Here is a 21,134-nt window from a genome sequence, read left to right as displayed (position 1 = left end):
TATGAATCTTCCCTTTTCTCTCTATCAAATCACTTTGGTTGACAGAAAAATATTGGTTTCAGAATGAATTTGTATAAACAATAGTGTCATACGTTGGATGACAAGCGGCCTAAAAACCGTCTGCAATTAATTTTAATCGTTCACAAAAAGTACTCAGAAAGTTGAAACGTGAGGTATTTGGTTACAGTTAAACTGAACGATGGAACTTTCATTCATTTAATATCTGAATTTTCTCGAGCAATTTGTTCATAGTAAAAAAAAAGCGAGCGAAGTTTTAATTTAAGTTCTACAACAAATATACGCTCCTGGTGAGTCTTTCCAATTCCGTTCAATTTGGACATTTGTACCTTAAATTGCACAACAGAAAGGCTGCATTAAATTCCCTTGTGTCTCGTTGGAGTGTGCCGTTCGAATTTAGTTTTTGTGAAGGAAAGATCAGAGTTAAACACGCCATTACAGCAAACAAACGAGCAAACTCTCACAACTTCAAAATAAAAAATTGAATTTACTCACAATTACTTTCCTCGCCGTTTACTTAATGAACAGAGGTAAATCTTCGTACATGAATGAATGGTCGATGAGAGTAAATAATACTTTTCGTTAGATCATTAACTGATTTTGAAGAAAACATTGTCGTGACAGTCCTTGCCAAACTAGTTCTGTTTGTTTTCAAATGTTCCTACGATTTTTTTTTTCTTGCGCGCTCTCTAATTGACAGGTGTCATATTGTGACAGATACTTGTAAAAATAATGTTTCAAAGTTTGTTTGGAAGCCTTTTAAATCACCTTTATCGTTACGGAAATGAAAATGTTTCGCTGAGGCATCTCTCTTAAATTTGCATCACCTCTATTTTAACTACCATTTACTCACTCAAAAATTGTTCAGTTTATGGAAGATCTTGCCGTATTTACGGCCATAAGTCATTCGGGTTCTTTCGGAAAGAATTTCGTCAAGTTTAAAAACAATAAATATGTTATTTACCGGCTAAGGGTCGGTCCGTATGGTGAAAAACTGTGACCTCGGTCTTGAAAATGCTGCCCACGGCCTACGGCCTCGGGCAGTATTTTCAAGACCTCGGTCACAGTTTTTCACCATACGGACCTCCCAGCCGGCAAATAACATATATGTATGTGCTGTAATAAGTCATGAATGAAAGTGATCCTCGCAGTGATGTGCACTACTTAGGCAGTAGTGAAAATAGGGCTTGAAAAAAATTTCAGGCCTGTACGGGATTTGAACCCATGACCTCTGCGATACCGGTGCAGCGCTCTACCAACTGAGCTAACAAGCCAACTGGGAGCTGGTCATGATAGTGGTTCTAAATAAACCCGTGAAGTGATGAGTATACGGTTAACAATATATGAAAGTCATATATTTGAACTGCGGATAAAGACATGAATGAAAGTGATCCTCGCAGTGATGTGCACTACTTAGGCAGTAGTGAAAATAAGGCTTGAAAAAAATTTAGTAGTGCACATCACTGCGAGGATCACTTTCATTCATGTCCTTATCCGCAGTTCAAATATATGACTTTCATATATTGTTAACCGTATATTCATCACTTCACGGGTTTATTTAGAACCACTATCATGACCAGCTCCCAGTTGGCTTGTTAGCTCAGTTGGTAGAGCGCTGCACCGGTATCGCAGAGGTCATGGGTTCAAATCCCGTACAGGCCTGAAATTTTTTTTCAAGCCTTATTTTCACTACTGCCTAAGTAGTGCACATCACTGCGAGGATCACTTTCATTCATGTCTTTATCCGCAGTTCAAATATATGACTTTCATATATTGTTAACCGTATATTCATCACTTCACGGGTTTATTTAGAACCACTATCATGACCAGCTCCCAGTTGGCTTGTTAGCTCAGTTGGTAGAGCGCTGCACCGGTATCGCAGAAGTCATGGGTTCAAATCCCGTACAGGCCTGAAATTTTTTTCAAGCCTTATTTTCACTACTGCCTAAGTAGTGCACATCACTGCGAGGATCACTTTCATTCATGTCTTTATCCGCAGTTCAAATATATGACTTTCATATATTGTTAACTGTAATAAGTCACTTGATCATTTGATGTAATGAGAAGAACTGTAAGACTCTCTTCACTGAAGTTTGTGGGAAGCTTGTGAGAAACGTGTACTCAATCTGAAGGATAATTTAGAAACTTAACAAGTTTGAGCGAGGACCGACTATTAAACAGTAGCCTCTGTTTAGTGTAAAAATATGCTCGTACTTTTTTTTGGTGGACATTTATTTTGTCTAGAGAGGCCAAGAATTTTCGGAGAGTAAAGCTTGAGGGAAACTGTGTGCTTTTAGGAACGGATCATGTTTAAAGACAAAATATACGTGTATATATTACAGCCAAATTGAGGACGTATTCTTTTGCTTTTTATCCCTCAAATATTTTTTTGCAGTGCAGAACAATCAGCTTAGTGTTGAAAACGGATGTTGAATTTTCGAAGAGACTTCACAAACAAACAAACTTGTCTCTCCTTCGTTATCAACTTGGATCGACTTCTAAAGAAAAAAAAAGAGCAGAGCGATATGACCTTGTGAAATCAAACCAAAGAATCAGAAGCAAAATACTGATGCCACTTATGACTCCTTCGCTAATGACATGTGAAAAATAAATTGTTGGAGTTTTGAGCCATCGGTTAGCTCAGTTAAGAACTGGCATTGCCTGTGATTCCGACAATCGAGTTTTCACTGGATCATAAGCGTTGGAGTTCTTAGCGGAATCGGAAGAGAAGAAATTGCTCGGAATATTCCAACTCCTATTTCGTCAAGCTTTTGGCTCCACTTACGACTCCGACTCTCGATTTTCTCTAGGTCGCTGGCACTCCTACGACTAATGAACAATTCGACACCAATTCTGTCTTTTGTGTAAACGAAACTTTAGATACTCTACCACATTCATCCCTCTTGAAAAACACTACTTTAACTCTTCAACTCCCAGATCAAATTTGTAATTCTCCTTACTGTCAACCATAGAATTCTTTTAATGTTAGTTCGGATAATTTAGTATTGGATCAGCTAATCCTGCCCGAATTGATAATTAATAATGACGTGCCGGCAAATTGGCTCTCGCTAATGAGTTCTGAAGTTAGGGAACACACTCGCGGCAAAGTAATTAATTTTTCTGTTACGAATAATTGGGAACTGGCATACGGTAGCCAGTTTACTTTATCAACTCAGTTGATAACATTAAATTAAATTTGAATCTCTTTCTTTAGTGCTGGAAGTTCAGAGGAGTGAGAATTGCAGTAAAGAAGACAATCAGAGCATTTTGTTGTTGTTTATAGCTCAAGGATGCCTTTATTTTATGAGAATTGACCTCAATGTTCTTAAACATCAGTATATTATGCAAATTTTTTTTTATCTAAAAAGCACTTGCTCATCATAAAGGAACCACAAATATGTTACCTTAAAAACAAAACAAGCATAGCTAAGAAGGACAAAGATACACATGGGTCAAGAACTGGAAAGAAAAGCTGACTTGTTGAGGAAGCTCTACATAGTATCGGTGAAAAATAACTCGCAGATTCTACGTCATTTAGTTTGCTAAATAAATGTAGCACCCGCTCACTAAACATGATGAAAATTCGAAGAATTTGAATAAAACACGAAAGAGTTAAAAACAAGTCTAATTATAGCTGTGACATTTGTCATCGTAAAATCAGACAACAGGAGGAATTTTTTATCCAATAGAAACTGTTAGAATTCTCAACAAAACAATAATACTCTTATATCGAAGACGGATCGCCCAATAAACGTTCATTTGCGGCCAAACGAGGGAAAGACAGAGCCACAAGTGTGAACGTGAGCGCCAATGGCGACCCTCACAAGCCAGTTTTCTTCACAAATACCAATTGGAGTAGTAGCATTTCTCCTCGCTTTCAACATTGTCCTCTCCTTGACTGCATCTCTTGGTAATGCTCTGCTTCTATTAGCATTTTATAAAGTGTCCTCTTTGCATCCCGCTGCAAAGGTCTTGTTTGAATGTCTAGCCACTACCGATATTTGTGTGGATTAATTTTCACAACCTCTGTTCGTAACTTTTTTATTTCTTTACATTGATCTTGGTAACACCGGCATAGATATTTTGTATTACGTCGAAGAGGTTGTTTGTATATTCAACTATGTTTTGTTTGGAGTGACTGTACTGATATCAACAGCCATCAGTGTTGACAGACTTCTTGTTCTGTTATTGAGGCTGAGATACAGACAAGTTGTGACACTAAAGCGAACTCAAGCTGTTATACTTTTAGAACACTAGTGGTGGATATTTACCAAGCTGCCAAGCGGAGATGTTAATATCTACCCCTAGCCACCGGCACTTAGATGAATATTTGTTTTTGTATATAATTTAATACTGTGAGATAAAATAATACAAAAACATGATTTTGAATAATAAATTCCTGTAATAATCACAACATTTTCGGGCGCAAATCCCCTGGAAGTGAATGGAGAAGGATGTGCGGAGTAACGTTTTAATTACTACTTTTGGGTTCCTTATATCTACATACGGATCGAAATATGTCAGATTTTCGGAAGATTCAAACAAAAAAATAATTTAATTTAATTTCGTGTACTGTGAGATAAAATAATACAAAAATATGATTTTGAATAATTTATTCCTGTAATAATCACAACATTTTCGGGCGCAAATCCCCTGGAAGTGAATGGAGAAGGATGTGCGGAGTAACGTTTTAATTACTACTTTTGGGTTCCTTATATCTATATACGGATCGAAATATGTCAGATTTTCGGAAGATTCAAACAAAAAGAAAATTTAATTTAATTTCGTGTGCAGAAATGTCAAAATCCTATCTAAACAATAAATACTTCCTTATAAGAATATCAAACAGTAAATAAATACTGAAAAAAAGGCAAAAACCAAAATTTTTGAGATCGACATCAGAGTCACCACCGATCTTTTGATCGAAGATCGTGGTGTTATTTCACTTTCATTTAAAGGACACTCCCTGTCTCAGAAAAGAATTGTTGTCTTAGCCCGGCCTTGAACTGGGAGAGAAATCTGAAGTTTAGTATCATCCAATAATATTCAGTAAAACAAGATTGAAGGGCATATGAAAAGTCATTTACATAAATTCTGAACAAAACAAGTCATGGAATAACCGCTTGTGGCACTCTGGATTCAAAGACCAGAGAGTCAGGGACTCAGAATTTATGAGCGCTACTTGTTTTCTAGCTGATGGATTAATGATGAACTAAGCCACGCCGAAATGCCCTCGTTTATTTTGTCAAAGAACTGGCTCATGTCAAGAAACACAAGGACGGACAGTAAGAAAATAACTGCTGTTGCCTATTTCTCTAAAAATCATAGCACAGTACTTCTCAAGATGAAAGTTGAAGTAATGGGTTAGGCAATGTCAGCGTTATATGTAAGTGCTCGTGAAAAAAACAACTGAAAATGACTGAATGAGAATCCATTATTATATTAGCTCGTCTGTGTTTCTCGAAAACACCATCTATTCCTTGACTAAACTCGACATATTTGCTGACATAGTGCACCAGGAAGGCACGATTAGTGTCAACAATATTCAAACACAATATCCCGAGACGCCAAATGCCTGAAACTGGGGAGTTAAAAAGTAAAAAATCATGCTTCCTTGGGACTTGGAATATCTGCCTTAGGCCGACTTCTGCACTAAGAATCGTCACAATGGGTCATTTATGTTTCAAACTTCGAAAACACTTTTCTCAGACAATGATTAGAAGCAGTGATGTGAAATAACAACATTCAAGACTAATCAGCTTAATACCACCTATCTAATAAACAAATTGGAATACAGAACGGTGAGTCAGTAGCTGCCTACAAAAAGGATAAAATGTATTGGGTTAATAAAGTTTTGAGGATATGCTACTCCTGGTTGCTAAGCGAGCGTAAGCTGGGAATAGAAAAATATATACACTTATCAGAACTAACGCAGCGCTACTGGATTTTCGTCAATCTTACTCTTTGATGGAGGCCAGATGTCATTTTAGTTTATGATATCCTTCAAATCTACAGTTAGATCCAGACCAGCAATTTTGCTGCAATGAATGGAGTAAGCGAAACGAGTTTAGCTTAAATAAGTTTATTGAAGCATTTATGGAGTGCTTTACAACAAGTAAATTATTCTTAATTAGATTAGGAAATATTACTTATACTAGGAACAACACTCACAAACTTACGCAGCATTTCTGGCTTGATCAGTTATAAAAATTATCTTAACAGCAATTTCTTTTTTTTTTTCTTTTTTTTTGTCTCTATCAGCCTACAGTCAATAACATCAACAAAGCACTGACAAGTGCACCAAGTGAATAAACGATAAACTAAGAAATGCAAAAGTGAAGTAAATAAACAAGTTTTTTCTTTGAAGGAAATTCCACTTAACCTCCATTTATAAACTATGAAAATGGTTATCATCACTACCAAAGCATTACTAAAGTAAAAGTACGAAAAAACCTACGTCTTAAAATCAAAAACTATGAAATATTGAGGCTGAAAAATCTCGAAATATAAACTACAAATTACCACAGAGTGTTATAAGACTACAACCTTAGAGGTTCAGCAATTCTGCTATTAAGCCTCAGTCCTGCACAAGAGGAGTTGCTTCAGATGACTCCTCGTCTCCGTCACTTCCAGTTTCGTCTATATCCGCAGCAGTAAGTTGATTACCATCATACTCTTGTAAGCCAGCGTCTCCGTCAAAAAGGTCAACAGCATCACTTTGGTCGTCCATATAGTTTCCAAGATCGTCTTGTTCATCATTCGTGTACTGTAGTTGGCAAGTCTTAGGTTCTTCTTCTACTGCCTCCTTTTCAGATTGAACTGCTACAGCACCTTCATAACCAACGGTATTTTCAGGTTCACTTGTTACACCTTCTTCGTCATTGGTTGGATTTTCTGGAGGGAAGACGAAATCACTGAGGCCTTCTTTTTCGATCAGAGGATTGTATTCTAAAGAATCAAGATCTTCCTCTTCGATCACACAAGGGAATGGTGAGGCATCGGGTTTGTTCGCCTCATTTGCGGAGCGTGCGAAAGAGGTAGGATCTTTTTCAATAACAGAAAGGCATTCTGTGGCTTCCAAATCTTCTTCCCCAAGTACAGGGGAGCATGCTGAGTTATTGGAATCTTCTTCCTCAACCACAAGGGGGCATGCTAGAGAATCAGAATTTTCTTCGTCAGTCAGAAGGGGACATGCCGAAGTAGCTAGACCGTCTTCGTCCATCACCAGGGAGGATGGTAAAGGATCAATTTCTTCTTCCTCAATCGCAAGAGGGCACTCGGAGTCATCAACATCTTCTTCCTCGTTCTCGCTAAGATATGGTAAAGTATCACTCTCCAAAGGGTACGCTTGAGCATCCATATCTTTCTTATCACTCTCAAAAGGGTATGCTGCGCAAACTTCTTCTTCTGCTTTGATTCCGAGAGGGAAAGCCGTAGCACCATCGTCAATTCCAACCATAGAGGGATGTGCGATAGCACCGTGCTTACCCACTTGACGGGCGAGATTTCCTGCAGCTGCCCCTTTGTCTTGTAAGTTAATAGCGAGGGGGAAAGCTGTAGCACCATCGTCAATTGCAACCACAAAGGGATGTGCAGTAGCACCGTGCTTACCCACTTCATGGGTGAGATTTGCTGCAGCTGCTCCTTCCTCTGGTACGTTAATAGCGAAAGGGAAAGCTGTAGCACCATCGTCAATTGCAACGACAAAGGGATGTGCAGCGGCACCGTGCTTACCCACTTTACTGGAGAGATTTGCTGCAGCTGCCCCTTTCTCTGGTACGTTAATAGCGAAAGGGAAAGCTTGAGCACCATCGTTTATTGGAATCACAAAGGGATGTGCCGTAGCACCGTATTCACCCATATCACGGTCGGGATATGTTGCAGGTGCTCCTTCGTCTCCTACGTTAATTCCAAGAGGAAAAGCTGTAGCATCATCATCCGCTGCAACCAGAAAGGGATGTGCCGTAGCACCGTGTTCACCCACTTCACGGTCGGGATCTGTTGCAGGTGCTCCTTCGTCTCCTACGTTAATTCCAAGAGGGAAAGCTGTAGCATCATCGTCCACTGCAACCAGAAAGGGATGTGCCGTAGCACCGTGTTCACCCACTTCACCGATGGGATTTGCTGCCGCTGCTCCTAGTTCGTCCGGTCCTGCATCTTCTGGGTTTGCAACAGCTCCACGGTCATCGACAAAGTTGTACTTATCCTGATCATACTTGTCATCGTCAAAGATATCTACATATGTCTATGAAAAAGATCAGAAGGTAATCAAGAACTGCATGAGTTAAAACAGCTTGAACGAATGAATTTCAAAAATTCAACAAAGAAATTCCAAAAAGGAGTCACTAAAAAGAAAAAAAAGAGCAGATCAGATATCAATCATAAAGACAAGAACCATTAGCACTTGCATGAATTGATAAGAATAAAAGTCAGGTAAGGTCTTCCTTTCTGTCAAAGTTTTCCAAAAGTGTTATTTCAAGATCTGTTCCGTTCTTTCTTGTGTGTAGACAACAGAGGGAAATAAGGATGATCCAGACTGACATGACGTAACCACATTTGCATATGTTTAAAAGTAACATTGGTTCATGATGAAACTGAATTCACAAATTGTTAGCGGCTGGGTAGTTAACGCGTTTTGACATCACATTGACGTGAAAAGAAATTTGAAATTGACTTGGTAGGATACCAATTTCAATTTCTGAAGTATATCCTGAATTAGACGCTGTATGGCAAACCTTTGTTTTAATATATGTATCCATTGTTTGGTAGAGCTTCACAAAGTGTGGCCGGCTGGCGCTTTCGTATTTCCAGCAGTTTAACATCACCGCGTATCTATAGAAAAACACAGGGACATATGATTACAGTAATTCTGCAGTAGGCATTAATATTGCAAGTAGCAAAGTTGAGAAACCACAACTAGTTACAAAAATAACTGAAATGCTAAGTTTATCTCATTACATTGCAGCTCAAACGAATTCTGTGATGAAAAACCCACCGTATTCTTTATTTGACTCAACAACTTTTCATTTTAATTTTTGTAGTGACAAGATAAAATTAATTTCTTAGGAAGGTTACTTATTCAGAGCGAGTGTATCAAAAACACCTGACCACAGCAGCAATCGATGTTGCTTTTGACTTATATAACATTCCACACAGAGGAAGCAACACTTACAAACTGTCGTCGATATGTTCAGGCTTTGGCAGACGATAACCTTCTTCGATTTTTTTCATTGTCGTGGATTGAGACCATCCTTCGTAAGGAATGCCTCCTGTGGAAAATAATGTTTTTTTCTGTTCCCAAAAAAGCACACTTTTTTCGTTGTAATCACTTTCATTCCTCTCAGCGCGATCGAAATGATTCTTCGGTCAAAACGACAACTAATTGCTGAAATACATTTCGGTTTTACATCAGATGAAAGAGTACTGTAAAAAAACATATTTAAGTGTAGCGATGGATTTAAGGTTTTTCAATAATGTACTAAATACTTTCAGTTCTACTTAAACTTAAGCTTTATTTCAAATTGCTATGCATCGTCATAATTTTATTTATCAGCGACATCGAGTGTTGCTTCTACTTCTCTATTGTACAACGCTCTTTTGTCCGCTCGGTATCACTCATCAGTTAGTAATTATGCGTACAATTTCGGCAGGTATATTTCCTGAATATAAAGTAACAAATAAGTTAAGTACCGACAGTGAAGATTTCGTACAAGACGATGCCGTAGGACCACCTGTTAAAGAAATGGAAGGATGACGATATATCTCAACTGAGGTAGAAAGATAATAATTACTCAGATACTTGGGATGTTTAAAAACATGCCATCAAGATATAAGCAACCTCCCTAAGAGAAAACGCCATATTTATTAGTTTGATTATCCACTCATCCTTTCATCCGTCTTTTCTTTTCCTAATCAGATTTTGGATATTGCTCGTTAAACTTAATATTCATGTAAAGTCTCATACTACAGCTGTAACCTCAGCTGTTTTCCAGCTTGACGTTTCCTAATGCTCCTCTAATCAATAGAGCACTGAATATTCTAGTTTCCCTCGCTACGTTATGGAATATATGTAGATAATAACCAATACACTACGTACACATCGCTTTTGGTTGACAGCTGTTCCACATGTCCAAAGAGAATCTCGGGTGCAGTCCATTTGATTGGGATACATCCCTGGATGAGTAACCAAAATATTATAAATATCTGTAATCTAAAGAGGCTTGTATACAGCTCCTAAAATAATTTGCATATAAGATTAAAACCGTGATGTGAGGATTCACAATAAAGTCAACAGCAGTAGACACCTTTGTACAAATTCTATGAAAACAATTCACACACTCCTTTTGCTTTAAATTTCCTGTGTTACTTTGCCCTTCGAGTTTGTATCTTTGTTATTCAGAGAACGATATCTCTTCCGGCTTTCTTATTTCCTGTGTTCACTCCCTGGGTACAATTGTTTTTTTCTGTGAAAGTTTCGATACGCTTAGAATGGCTTCCCATTAAAGGGAAATATGTTTTGCAGTAAGACTGTATAACTGAAAAGAAAGGTTTGTAAGGACAGTAATATTTTAATTCTTCATATTTTTATCTTCCATACCAGCAGCCCCAAAACCAATTGACTAAATGATGAAAAAATTCTGAAAATTACCTTCTTGGCATTTCCTGGGCCGTATTTGAAATCCTGGTAAGAGAGCCCAAAGTCAGTCAACTTGCAGACACGATGCTCATCAAGAAGGATGTTACGAGCTGCAAGATCGCGATGAATTATCTGAAATCGAAAACAAATAATGATCTGCTAAAAGGGACTTTTATAAACTACATAAAATAAAAAAGTAAAATATAGGTAGAAAGTTTAACATCATGCTAAGGTCAGACCATTTCTCGGTGAAATAGTAACTCTAATGTGCTGCATATTTTTAGCCGTATAGAGTATTACTTTGACGATTTGCAAGTCATGCCATTTTATCACATGCAGGACCACATGCTGACCAGAAAGAGTTTGAGCACTTACCCCTCTGGACGCGAGGAAAGTCATACCATGTGCGATCTGTTTAGCAAACAGCACCATGTCATATGTTGTCAAGTGGTCGACCCCTCCGACCCCATGATGATATTGGTCGAAAACCCCCCTGGATTTTCTGAGATAACCCAGCAAGTCACCTCGCCACAGGTACTCCATGATAAGTATTGGCTGAGCTAAAAGGGAAAAACAAGAAAATTATTTTACGGCAAGCAGTGCAGAAGTTCCAAAACGTGTTTGAATTGTACATGCTTTATCTAGTCATACCTCAAGTTATATCTGTAATGAATCAAAGTAGAGACAGAGAGGGAAAGTGAAAGAAGAAAACACACAGATAGAAAATAGACGGACAAATACGGCCGATAGAAATCTACAGACAGACAGAAAAAACAGAGATGGCAGATAAATAGACAAAGACTTGTCATCGTAAGTTGAAGTTTTTATCACAATTAGCATGTAGATTTTAGAGCGAACATCTTCCAAGTAAAATGCCCCTCATACAATGCGAAGTAAATTCATTTAAAACAGTCAAAAAATTGAAAATAACCATTGAATTAGTACACCATCTTAACAAGGACTAAGAATACTGATAGAAGTAATTGTACCAGTGGTTGAACTCAGAGATGTCTCAATCGTTGTTGTGAATTAGCTGATTATAATCATAACAATAGCTGATTACCTCCAACTGACACAACCAATGAACTTAACAACATTTTCATGGCCCTCTCTTCCAAAGAGTTTTAATAACTCGATCTCTCTCAGCAGGGCCTTCCTTCCTTTCTCTCCGGAGATCGCTAGGAAACCACACAAAAATTAGATAAACAAACAAACTTTGCATGTCAAGAGAGACACAATTAATTATGTGGTAAACATCCACATCTGGAATTGTTGTATGCTTGGTGTTATCTTACCAGCGCAAATTATAAGGCATTTGGTCTACATAAAAAAAATTAATTTACTAGACTCCATATAATCCATACTTGCCACAAAAATGTCAGTTAGCCGTATTGTTCAATTTATTGAACATGAAATTTCCAAAATAGATTCATCCTCCTTGAAAAAAATATTTGCTAAGAAAACGCTGCGCATCTCGAGCATTATTGTTAACTAGGCAAGCCCATTGAACCGTGCAATTGTTTACAGATAACTTACAAAAGTAGAGACGCAATTAAGCCTAGAAATTCCATCTGTTATAATACCTAATTGTCGTCGAATATATATTTGGGACTGTTTTTTTTTTTAATACATGCTCTGTTTGCGCCTTCTTGTTTCCTGCAGGTCATAAATAAGATAATCCTTGTTTTTATCTTACTAAAAGCTACAATAATTCGTAAGCATTCCCAGAGTTATTATAAATTCATTTGACTCTCTAAGTTTGTTACAGTCGAACCTGTATTTAGCGGTCACGCGCGGGGATGGTTGACCGTTTAATATAGGTTCCACGGAATAGGGCTACTATTGATAAAAGTTTAAAAAATGCCACTCTATGCCATCACGGACCACTTAACATACACAACCTCGCTCAAAAATATTCCTAACATTGATTTCGGGCGATAAACATGGATTAAATTTTACTTGAAAGATTATTCTTAATTTTATTTGAGTACTTCCGCTTTAGTGACCGTTCGATAAAGGTGGGGAACATTACAAATAGGCTGTTGGGACTTAGTAAAAGGTGACCACAACCGCTTGATATAAAAAGTACTATAAGTAAAGGAGGAAAGTTTCGGGACTTTCAAAACTGACCGCTTATTACAAGGTGACCGCTTAATACAGGTTCTACTGCATTGTGATTTTCAGCTTGTCCAGCGCAAGAAGATCATACTACCACCACTAGACTGGCAAATGGCTCCGAGTTTTTTCCGCTAGACTCACCCTCTCAAGGTTTCTTTGAGGTCTCATGACATTATTTCCCACGAAAAGTTTCTAAGCGGGCAACTTTGCAAAATATACGACAGAGTGACATTTTTAGTATTGTAGTATTTTCCGCTTTTTTTACACTTGAATGCAATTTAATCGATAAATTTTCATTTTTCTCCACAGCTTCTTATACTCCAAATGATATTCGTGTTTTGTTCTATTTTAGTAGCGTTGTATGACAAAAGATTTAACAACTGGTCCCCTCGGGAACCATCCGCTAACAATTAATTTGACATGCCAGCTGATAAATCATTTGAACAGCTCATAGTTTTTAAGCTATCCATGTTATGTATTAGGTAGGTTAATAAAGCATGTTCTAAGAGAAATGCTCTTTATTGAGATAAATTACTCAAAAAATTAATAAAGGATAGTTCAATCAAGCTTTGTATAAAAGAAAGACCTGAAAAAGTACTTACGTAGGTAGCATTTCGCAGCAACTGTGCGATTTCCAGGTCTGCCGCGGGAACGACCCAGTAGCGCTCGCCACACTGAACCGAATGCCCCTTTGCCAATATGCTCGCGAAGGATCAAGCGGTCAACTGCAATCTCCCATCCGTCTGTGTTTGCGTTCAGCTGATCCATCTCAACTTCATCTTCCCCTTCACTGAATAATTGCAGATGAAAACAAGACTTTAACTATCTGTGTTACCTATCTATCTTTTCCTTCTTTGAATCTGGTTTAACATAACGTGGTAAATATATCCTCTATATCTTCAATTTAAATTTTTTTTTCTTTTCATTCTTTTCCGGGTGCTTCAGAAAATTATCACTTGCCAATGAAAAATTATTGAAATAGGTGAAATTTGGATGCTAATTTACTGAACCCCTTTTTTCGACGCATCGACCCAGGGAGGAGATTTTATTGAAAAAAAAAAGAAAAAGATTGAATAAACCTCGCTTGAAGATAATCTAGCGCCGACTGTGTTTTTCGGCATTTTACGTCATATAAATATCGTGCCTCCTACGCGAGAAATGAAATACCAACCAAAACCATCCGAAGTATTGTCTACAATCGATATATCGAGTGGTATTTTAAATCGTTCTACAAGACTCCGAGTGTGTTTCAACTGTAGTTTCCGTAACAAACAGTGACGAAGGGTCAAAGCTTCTCTTCTTCTTTACAAGTATGCCACCCACAACCCAGCATACTGGTAACAACAACAAAAAATACTAAACAAGGTGTCAAAACAAGTGAAGGACGGAGGAATTCAAAACAGAAAGAACGTCGGGAAATAGTTGACTGCCATTTGATAAGAACTGCTTCGAAATCTGCTGCTGCTTCGAAAGGGCCCATGTGCTCTTGATTGTGAATATAATCGGTCCAAACTGAAAAAGAGACTTATTTTCTCAACAGTGGCGCTTATCGCTACTCACCTGAGACTTATTCAAGAGTTAGAAACTTCGAATACAACTACACGTTCAAACAATGAGCTTTAAAAAAGGGAGAATTTACTTACTTCAGCCTAGGTGGCACCTCAGGTGGGGCTATCATCAAAAGATATGTGGAAAGAGATGAAAGAAATCGTTTAGTTGTGAGTAAGAATGACATCATTAACTAAGTTGAAGCTTGCGACTCAGAAACCACCTGTGACTTATATTTGACTCTGAAGTCAAACAATGAGAGAAGGAATAAGGTGGGTTATCATGGTAATTAGTTTCATATAATTTGCAACATTTTTGTAAATTGATTAGTAATGGGCTTTGCCGGGACTGTAGAGGGACCTTCAAAATCAGTGCTGGAAATGCAGAATATGACCTTCTTAAAATAGCTCCTTCGTGCTCCAAGACACTGACGTATTAAAAGCCACAATCTGCCATATGAAGACATTTTATTTTCGTATGGTAACATTTTACCTGTAGCACGGCGTTTTTTAATGTATGAAATGAACGCCAGTAGAAAAACGACAGCAGCCAAAGGTCCCGCAATGTAGTACCACTCCAGTGAGCTGCTGGAGGAAGATGAACTGCTGGAAGGAGCCTCTGAATTTCCTGAAACACAATAATAGAAGAAGCTTTATAGGAAAGTAATTTGCTGGTCGGCAAAAAATTGATATCACCAACTATCCAGATAGAGAGCTAACTTTTTTTTGTTCCAACAATTTACGTTCTTCATTGCTTGCGTTGGGTGACGGGGAATAACTCATGGAAAAACAGACGCAGATGTGTTAAGTTACAAAAAACAGGCAGATAGAAAGAGTAAGATTGGTGAAAGAATTATAGAATATGTATAACATGCTGCTACTGTTTGAAACTCGTTTTGAAACAGTTTTTTAAATTTCTTTCAAATTTAATTCACTTCAAATTTCTAGTTCCCAGAAGACCAAAAAACCACTGGAAAAGCTTGTGAGGAACATAAGAGGTGGACGTGTATTTTTATAACAATGACCTTACATAGTTGATTACTGAAATTATATGTGGTTCCTTAAACAGCTTACCTTTGACATTTACTGTCACAACAGAGCGAGCCACAGTTCCTGGCTTGTTACGTGCTTCACAAGAATATTCACCACTATCCTCTTCCACAACCTCAGTACTATCAAGTTTACTATTTTCCTCATCTAATCGTGTCTCTATAACTGCTTTTTCTGTTATTAGGTCTCCATCTTTTTTCCACATAATGCTGATTGTTTCTTCGTTGACTATGCAGATCAATTTGAGGGTATCTCCTTTCGTGAGTGTTATGTATTTCTCTGGAAAAACTAGAGCAGAGGCTTTTCCTGCGTTGAAAAAGGGGCAATTCATTAGTATGCTGGTTTCTCATTAAAACTACAACTGCATTATAAACACACCAAAAAACAAACACAAACATTTAAACGAAACGAATCAAATGTGACCTTCTGCATAATGCCTCGAATATGTTGCTTTCGATGAAAAAAAAGAAAAAAAAGAAAAGTATTTCCTTGTGAGTTTCGTAAGGTTTTCGTAAGATTTTCAGAACAAGCTTGAAACCTTTATGTTTTAAATTTCCTGATTACTGTTTCAACCGCCCCAGATCCTACGCTGAACTTCTAAATTAAGGTCTCGGTAATGTTCCATCTTCTCTTGTTCTTTCTTTTACTCCTTTGTGTCAAATGGACACAACAAGTGAGTCATGCAACACGAAGTTTTTTCTTTTCCAGCACTGCGGTAGCGGGTCTGATTTCAAGTAGATGGTCGTCCGTTTAAATTCTAAAGTACTACAACAACTTCATTAGGTGGTTTTCTGTCACATCCTGAGGAGAGTGGACTTATTACATTTTCTCGAGTGGACTTACAACATTTTTTCAAGCTGACACTGTTAAATTTCCATTGAAAAATTGTGGATATCATAGACGGAACTAGAACCAAGAGCTGTTATGACAATTCCATCGACAGAGAATACTTCATGGAAAGTCTGTCCGTATGGTATTTTACGCACGAGTTGGTAGTATCGGAAATCGAACAGGTGTGCGCAGCGAACCAACGCGATTTCTTGTACAAACCGACTCGCTGTTATCTCTTTTGTGTTTTTGCTCTGTATGCTTTCTATTCCGCATAATTCTCCACAGAGGTTCCTCAGTCATCTTTTGTAAGTAATTTGATTTAATAAACAGTCCTGAAAGCCGATTTTTATAATGTTACGAACGGAAACTATGCCGGTGAAGGATTGATAGAGAATAATACATAGGCGCGCGTAGATATGGAATTTCTCTTAGAGTGTTTAACTCGATAGCTCACGAGTGAGCGCAGCGAATGAGTGAGATGTCGAGCTGAACACGGGAAGAGAAATTCCACATCTATAAGCACCCATGTATTATTATTTTTTTATCATATAAACACAATAGCCCTTTACTGAGAAGAATAGCCGGCTTCATTTATAAATGAATATAAATTAATCGACAATCCCCGAATAACAATCGTAGAGTGCGTTGGCGCTAACTCCCAAGATGGAAAAATGCGTTGAATCACGATTACAAAAACAACAATGCTCGTAATTTTCAATTAACAAAATTCTCATTTATTGACTTTGTCCTTACCGACAGAAGAAGTCTTTCAGGTAAACGGCCAAAATCGACTAGTAGAAAATCTTCCAGTTGTCGATTTTCATTCTCAGCCGAGAGAAATGCTAACACTAAAGTCACTGAATAGGAAACTTTCGGTTTTTCTTTTAGTATATTGGTTTTCTTTACCTTTTAGGAAAGTTTGAACTTCACTGTCTGTTAGCGATACGGATTTTTTAGTGTTTTAGCTGCCGTAATTCAAGAAAGCTCCGACAAACAAGTTGTATCGAGAATCGTGAACGCTTTGCCATTCATTCATCAACCTGACCTAGTGGCGCCAAAGGCAAGTGACGTATCAGCAGCCGATTGGCTATATCAACACACGTGAAAAAATACGATATTTTATCACGTGTGTTGTTTCGGTTTTTCTCTGAGCCGGAAATCCCAATCTAACACCGCAGTTTATGTGATAAATAAGAATAACATACGCTTCACGGGTGAAAAAGCACGATGCGCAGTTCCTCCCGCGTAAAAAAAAGCGATATGCGCCATTTGATTGACTCTCGGCTTCTTGGACCAGCTTGAGAAAAAATTTTATTTCGTGCGTTTTCAGCTTGTAAATCCCTAAATCTTAACTCTGTAATATCTTCCATCCTCATTGGCTGAGCCACATTACGAGTTACAAAGCCATAAATCAACTTTTTGGAGAGATCTAATAGAATTCAGGGTGCGAGGGAATTCTTTCGAATGCTTAATCGCTATTCGACCTCCGATTTCGGTCACGGATACAAGCGTATTCGCTTTAAGTAGTTTCCTCTGTTTTAGTCTTGTTGTTCAATGTAGAGATTACAATTGTGTGTCGTGTGTAACTTTGACTTTTGCGTCTCGCTTCCTTTTTGCTTTCTTCCGAGATTCTGGATCTCTCCGTCTCGGAATTCTCTTCTTCAGATTTTTCTAGCTTGAAAGTACGTTGCAGATCGTCAAGTATTTCGAATCAATCAACTCTCTATAGCGTCATCACCTGTCCTTTTTCCTTGGCGTTTCTTTCCTACTCAGATCTACGCAGTTCTTTGCGTTTGGAATCATAAAGATCCAAGGACATTAGTATTAAGCATTGGTATCACCCGTTTTTTTTTAAGGTCAGGCCCCGGTCGATCGAAGGGTAGATAACACTATCCACAAGATAAAACTCTATCTGGTGGATAACGCTTTATGTTTTACTCTCACTCATTCACCGAATAAATATTTAACCGTTAGTTAGCGTTATCTGCCCGTTATACAACTGGGCCGAGTTTGCCTAAATTCTCTTCGCGCTATTCCTTTTCTCCGTCACTATTGCCCATGGATTTACTAGTTCATTTTTCTGTCTTAATTTCTTCTCTCCCTATTTCTCTTCTTCATCTTCAACACCATCATTGTCATTATCAACGTCATCATCGTCGTCGTCGTCGTCGTCGTCGTCGTCATACATCATCATCATCATCATCATCATCATCATCATCATCATCGTCATCAATATCGTTATAACTGAACTTACCATAAACACGCAGAGTTGCTGAGGAACTGGTTTTGTTTACTATGTTCTTTGCTGTACACCTGTAAGTCCCACTCATCCCTTTCGTAACTCTTGGCGAAACTAGGAATGATTCTTCTTCGTAATCGGTTTGATTGATACCAGATGGCAGGTCACCATTATTAAAAGTCCAGACGAAGGTTGGTGTTGGAATACCTGAGGCTACGCAATTAAGGTTTACAGGGTATCCTTCGGTAAGAAATTGGCTTTTCGGAGGCTCAATGATCTGGGGAGAGACTTGAAGTAAAAAGATCACCAAGCTAAACAAAGGGTCGCATTTTCCATTTTAAGCCCTTCTCCCCCTTCCCTTATCCAACCCTAAATTAACTAGTTTCAAAATAAAAGAAGTCAAGTCATGCCAAGTCTATTTTTAATCCAAGGTTATTTTGAAATTAGTTTTCTTCACTTTTGATATAGGAAGGTATAAGTCAGCCCAATGTGACATCAAAACATTTTTTTATTTCCTTAAAAGACTTCCTATCTTAGCAACAGCCCAGGAGGTAACAATTTAGTTACCTATTTATTAATTTCTTCGTCATTTTCTTACTGGTTGTTAGGTGTAATATCAACACCCCGTGCTACCATGTTCAAGAGTACCAGTTTCTCTAAGTTCAAACTACACATTTACTTTGAAGAATAGCCAAATAGTAATGGTGAAAAGGTTTGCATTCCATGAAAAGATTACGTTAAATCTGTCATTTTAAACGCTCAGATCGTCCATTGTAGCAGGAGTACAAGTTCATAACGACGTAACAGCGGGATTATTTTCATGTATTTCTTTGAAGTTTTGGTCGCCGAATTTTCAAATTTTAACTCAATTAAAAGTTTACATGGATGTTTCGCTTTCCAACTTCAGTAATAAATACTCAAATAATAATGCACTGATAGCCACTTTGACATTTTTGCACTTCTAAAATGGTATATGAATCGTGACTTGTCAGTCATTGGTATTTAAGAAGCAGAAAAAAAGGTAATTAAAAAATTTAAACGGACTTTTATAATAAATGCCGTGACAAAATATGGTGATATCTATAAAGTCAAAATTGCTCGACGTTCCAAAAGGCAATCAGTTTAAACTGCCCAAAAATTAATAACATGTGTCTGATCACGAAATTCATTTACATTTGGTGTGTAAGTTGGCATGTTCTCGCCCTTTAAATGTTATCATCAATTGAGTACTTTTTAATTATTTTTAGTCGATTTTGAAATTTTTGTGGTTTCAAGTCCTAAAATTTGATTTGGTATCATGGAAACGATTTTATCCTCATCCAACCAAAGATCTAAATTGATTATCGACTCCAGTTCTTTCTAAGTGTAAATAAGAACCGTACCTCCCGCCACTTGGATCCAGAAAGTTGAGTTTTTGCTTCCTTCGCTGTTATTGGCGCTGCAGGTGTATGAACCAGAGTCTTTCAATCTCGCCTGGCGAATCGTGAGAGTGTTGTTGTTACCGCGATTAACCCCATCCTTAGTCCACATTATCTCAGGTGTAGGGAAACCGCTCAGAGAGCAAATGAACTTAAGAGACGAGTTATAGGCAACCGACTGATTCTTGAGCTCAGCATTAATTTCAGGAGGACCTGGACATAGAATTCAAAAGTACAATTCAAAAAAGGTGAAAGTACAAAAAAAAACTAGAAAATGAGAACAGAAACTGAAATAAAAAAAGTAAGTCAACATTCACCTGTGACTTTAATATGAAAAGCTGCTTCATTTTTCCCTTCACTGTTTTTAGCGCTGCATTTGTATTGACCAGCATCGCCATAAGTCACTCGATTAGTCGTCAGCATGTTCCTGGTATCAAGTAACTTTCCATCTTTTGTCCAGTTCACCTCTGGTTTTGGAAAACCCCTCACGACGCATTGAATTTGAAGTGTTGAATGTAATTTGACAGACATCTCTCGCCGAGAATTTATTTCAGGAGAACCTTTTTAATTTTGAAAAGGAAGATAATGATTTATATAAAACTTGATCCCCATCCCCTCCCCCTCTACTTCTTTTTAACCGTCGTTCACAATCTTAGTGCAACTGTCCTTCTCTCCTCAGCTCTCCCCTGCCGTAAAAATCAAAGCTTGCAAACATGATTTTGTTACCGAGATTCACCCCATCCTTAGTCCAGAGTATCTCAGGTGTAGGGAAACCACTTGGACAACAAATGAACTGAAGCGACGAGTTATATATTACCGACTGATTCTTGAGCTCAGTATTAATTTCAGGAGGACCTGGGCATAGAATTCACAAGTGCAATTCAAAAAAGGTGAAAGTACAAAAAAAAAAAAAAGAAAAAAAAACGTCAGAAAATAAGAAGAGCAACTGAAGGAAACAAAATTAAGTCAACGTTTACCTGTGACTGTAATATGAAAAGCTGATTCACTTTTCCCTTCACTGTTTTCAGCGCTGCATTTATATTGACCAGCATCTTCATAACTCACTCGATTAATCGTGAGAGTGTTCTTGTTACCGCGATTAACCCCATCCTTAGTCCACAGTATCTCAGGTGTAGGGAAACCGCTCAGAGAGCAAATGAACTTAAGAGACGAGTTATAGGCAACCGACTGATTCTTGAGCTCAGTATTAATTTCAGGAGGACCTGGACATAGAATTCAAAAGTACAATTCAAAAAAGGTGAAAGTATAAAAAAAAG

General features: G+C 37.8%; 2 protein-coding genes across 2 annotated transcripts; both read right to left on the bottom strand.

Annotated features, from left to right (window-relative positions):
• Window positions 1-6,084: 6,084 nt before the first annotated feature.
• LOC149045715 (uncharacterized) lies at window positions 6,085-15,400 on the bottom strand. The gene is made up of 3 exons (XM_089207426.1): window positions 9,191-15,400; window positions 8,754-8,850; window positions 6,085-8,263 (listed from the first exon to the last, which is right to left on the bottom strand). The coding sequence occupies exons 1-3, from the start codon at window positions 9,247-9,249 to the stop codon at window positions 6,596-6,598; spliced, it is 1,824 nt and encodes a 607-aa protein (XP_089063552.1). The 5' UTR covers window positions 9,250-15,400; the 3' UTR covers window positions 6,085-6,595.
• LOC149045714 (roundabout homolog 3-like) lies at window positions 13,331-21,110 on the bottom strand. Its single transcript, XM_089205946.1, has 8 exons — window positions 20,835-21,110; window positions 20,175-20,417; window positions 19,822-20,070; window positions 18,455-18,727; window positions 15,394-15,675; window positions 14,813-14,947; window positions 14,046-14,106; window positions 13,331-13,562 (listed from the first exon to the last, which is right to left on the bottom strand). Exons 2-8 carry the CDS (start codon window positions 20,386-20,388, stop codon window positions 13,331-13,333), a joined length of 1,446 nt encoding a protein of 481 aa, XP_089062072.1. The 5' UTR covers window positions 20,389-20,417; window positions 20,835-21,110.
• Between the last annotated feature and the right edge of the window lie 24 nt (window positions 21,111-21,134).

Source organism: Pocillopora damicornis, chromosome 5, assembly GCF_964200805.1.
Source record: "Pocillopora damicornis chromosome 5, jaPocDami1.2, whole genome shotgun sequence".
In the NCBI taxonomy this organism is placed as follows: domain Eukaryota; kingdom Metazoa; phylum Cnidaria; class Anthozoa; order Scleractinia; family Pocilloporidae; genus Pocillopora; species Pocillopora damicornis.
This window is presented reverse-complemented; position numbering and strand designations above follow the sequence as displayed.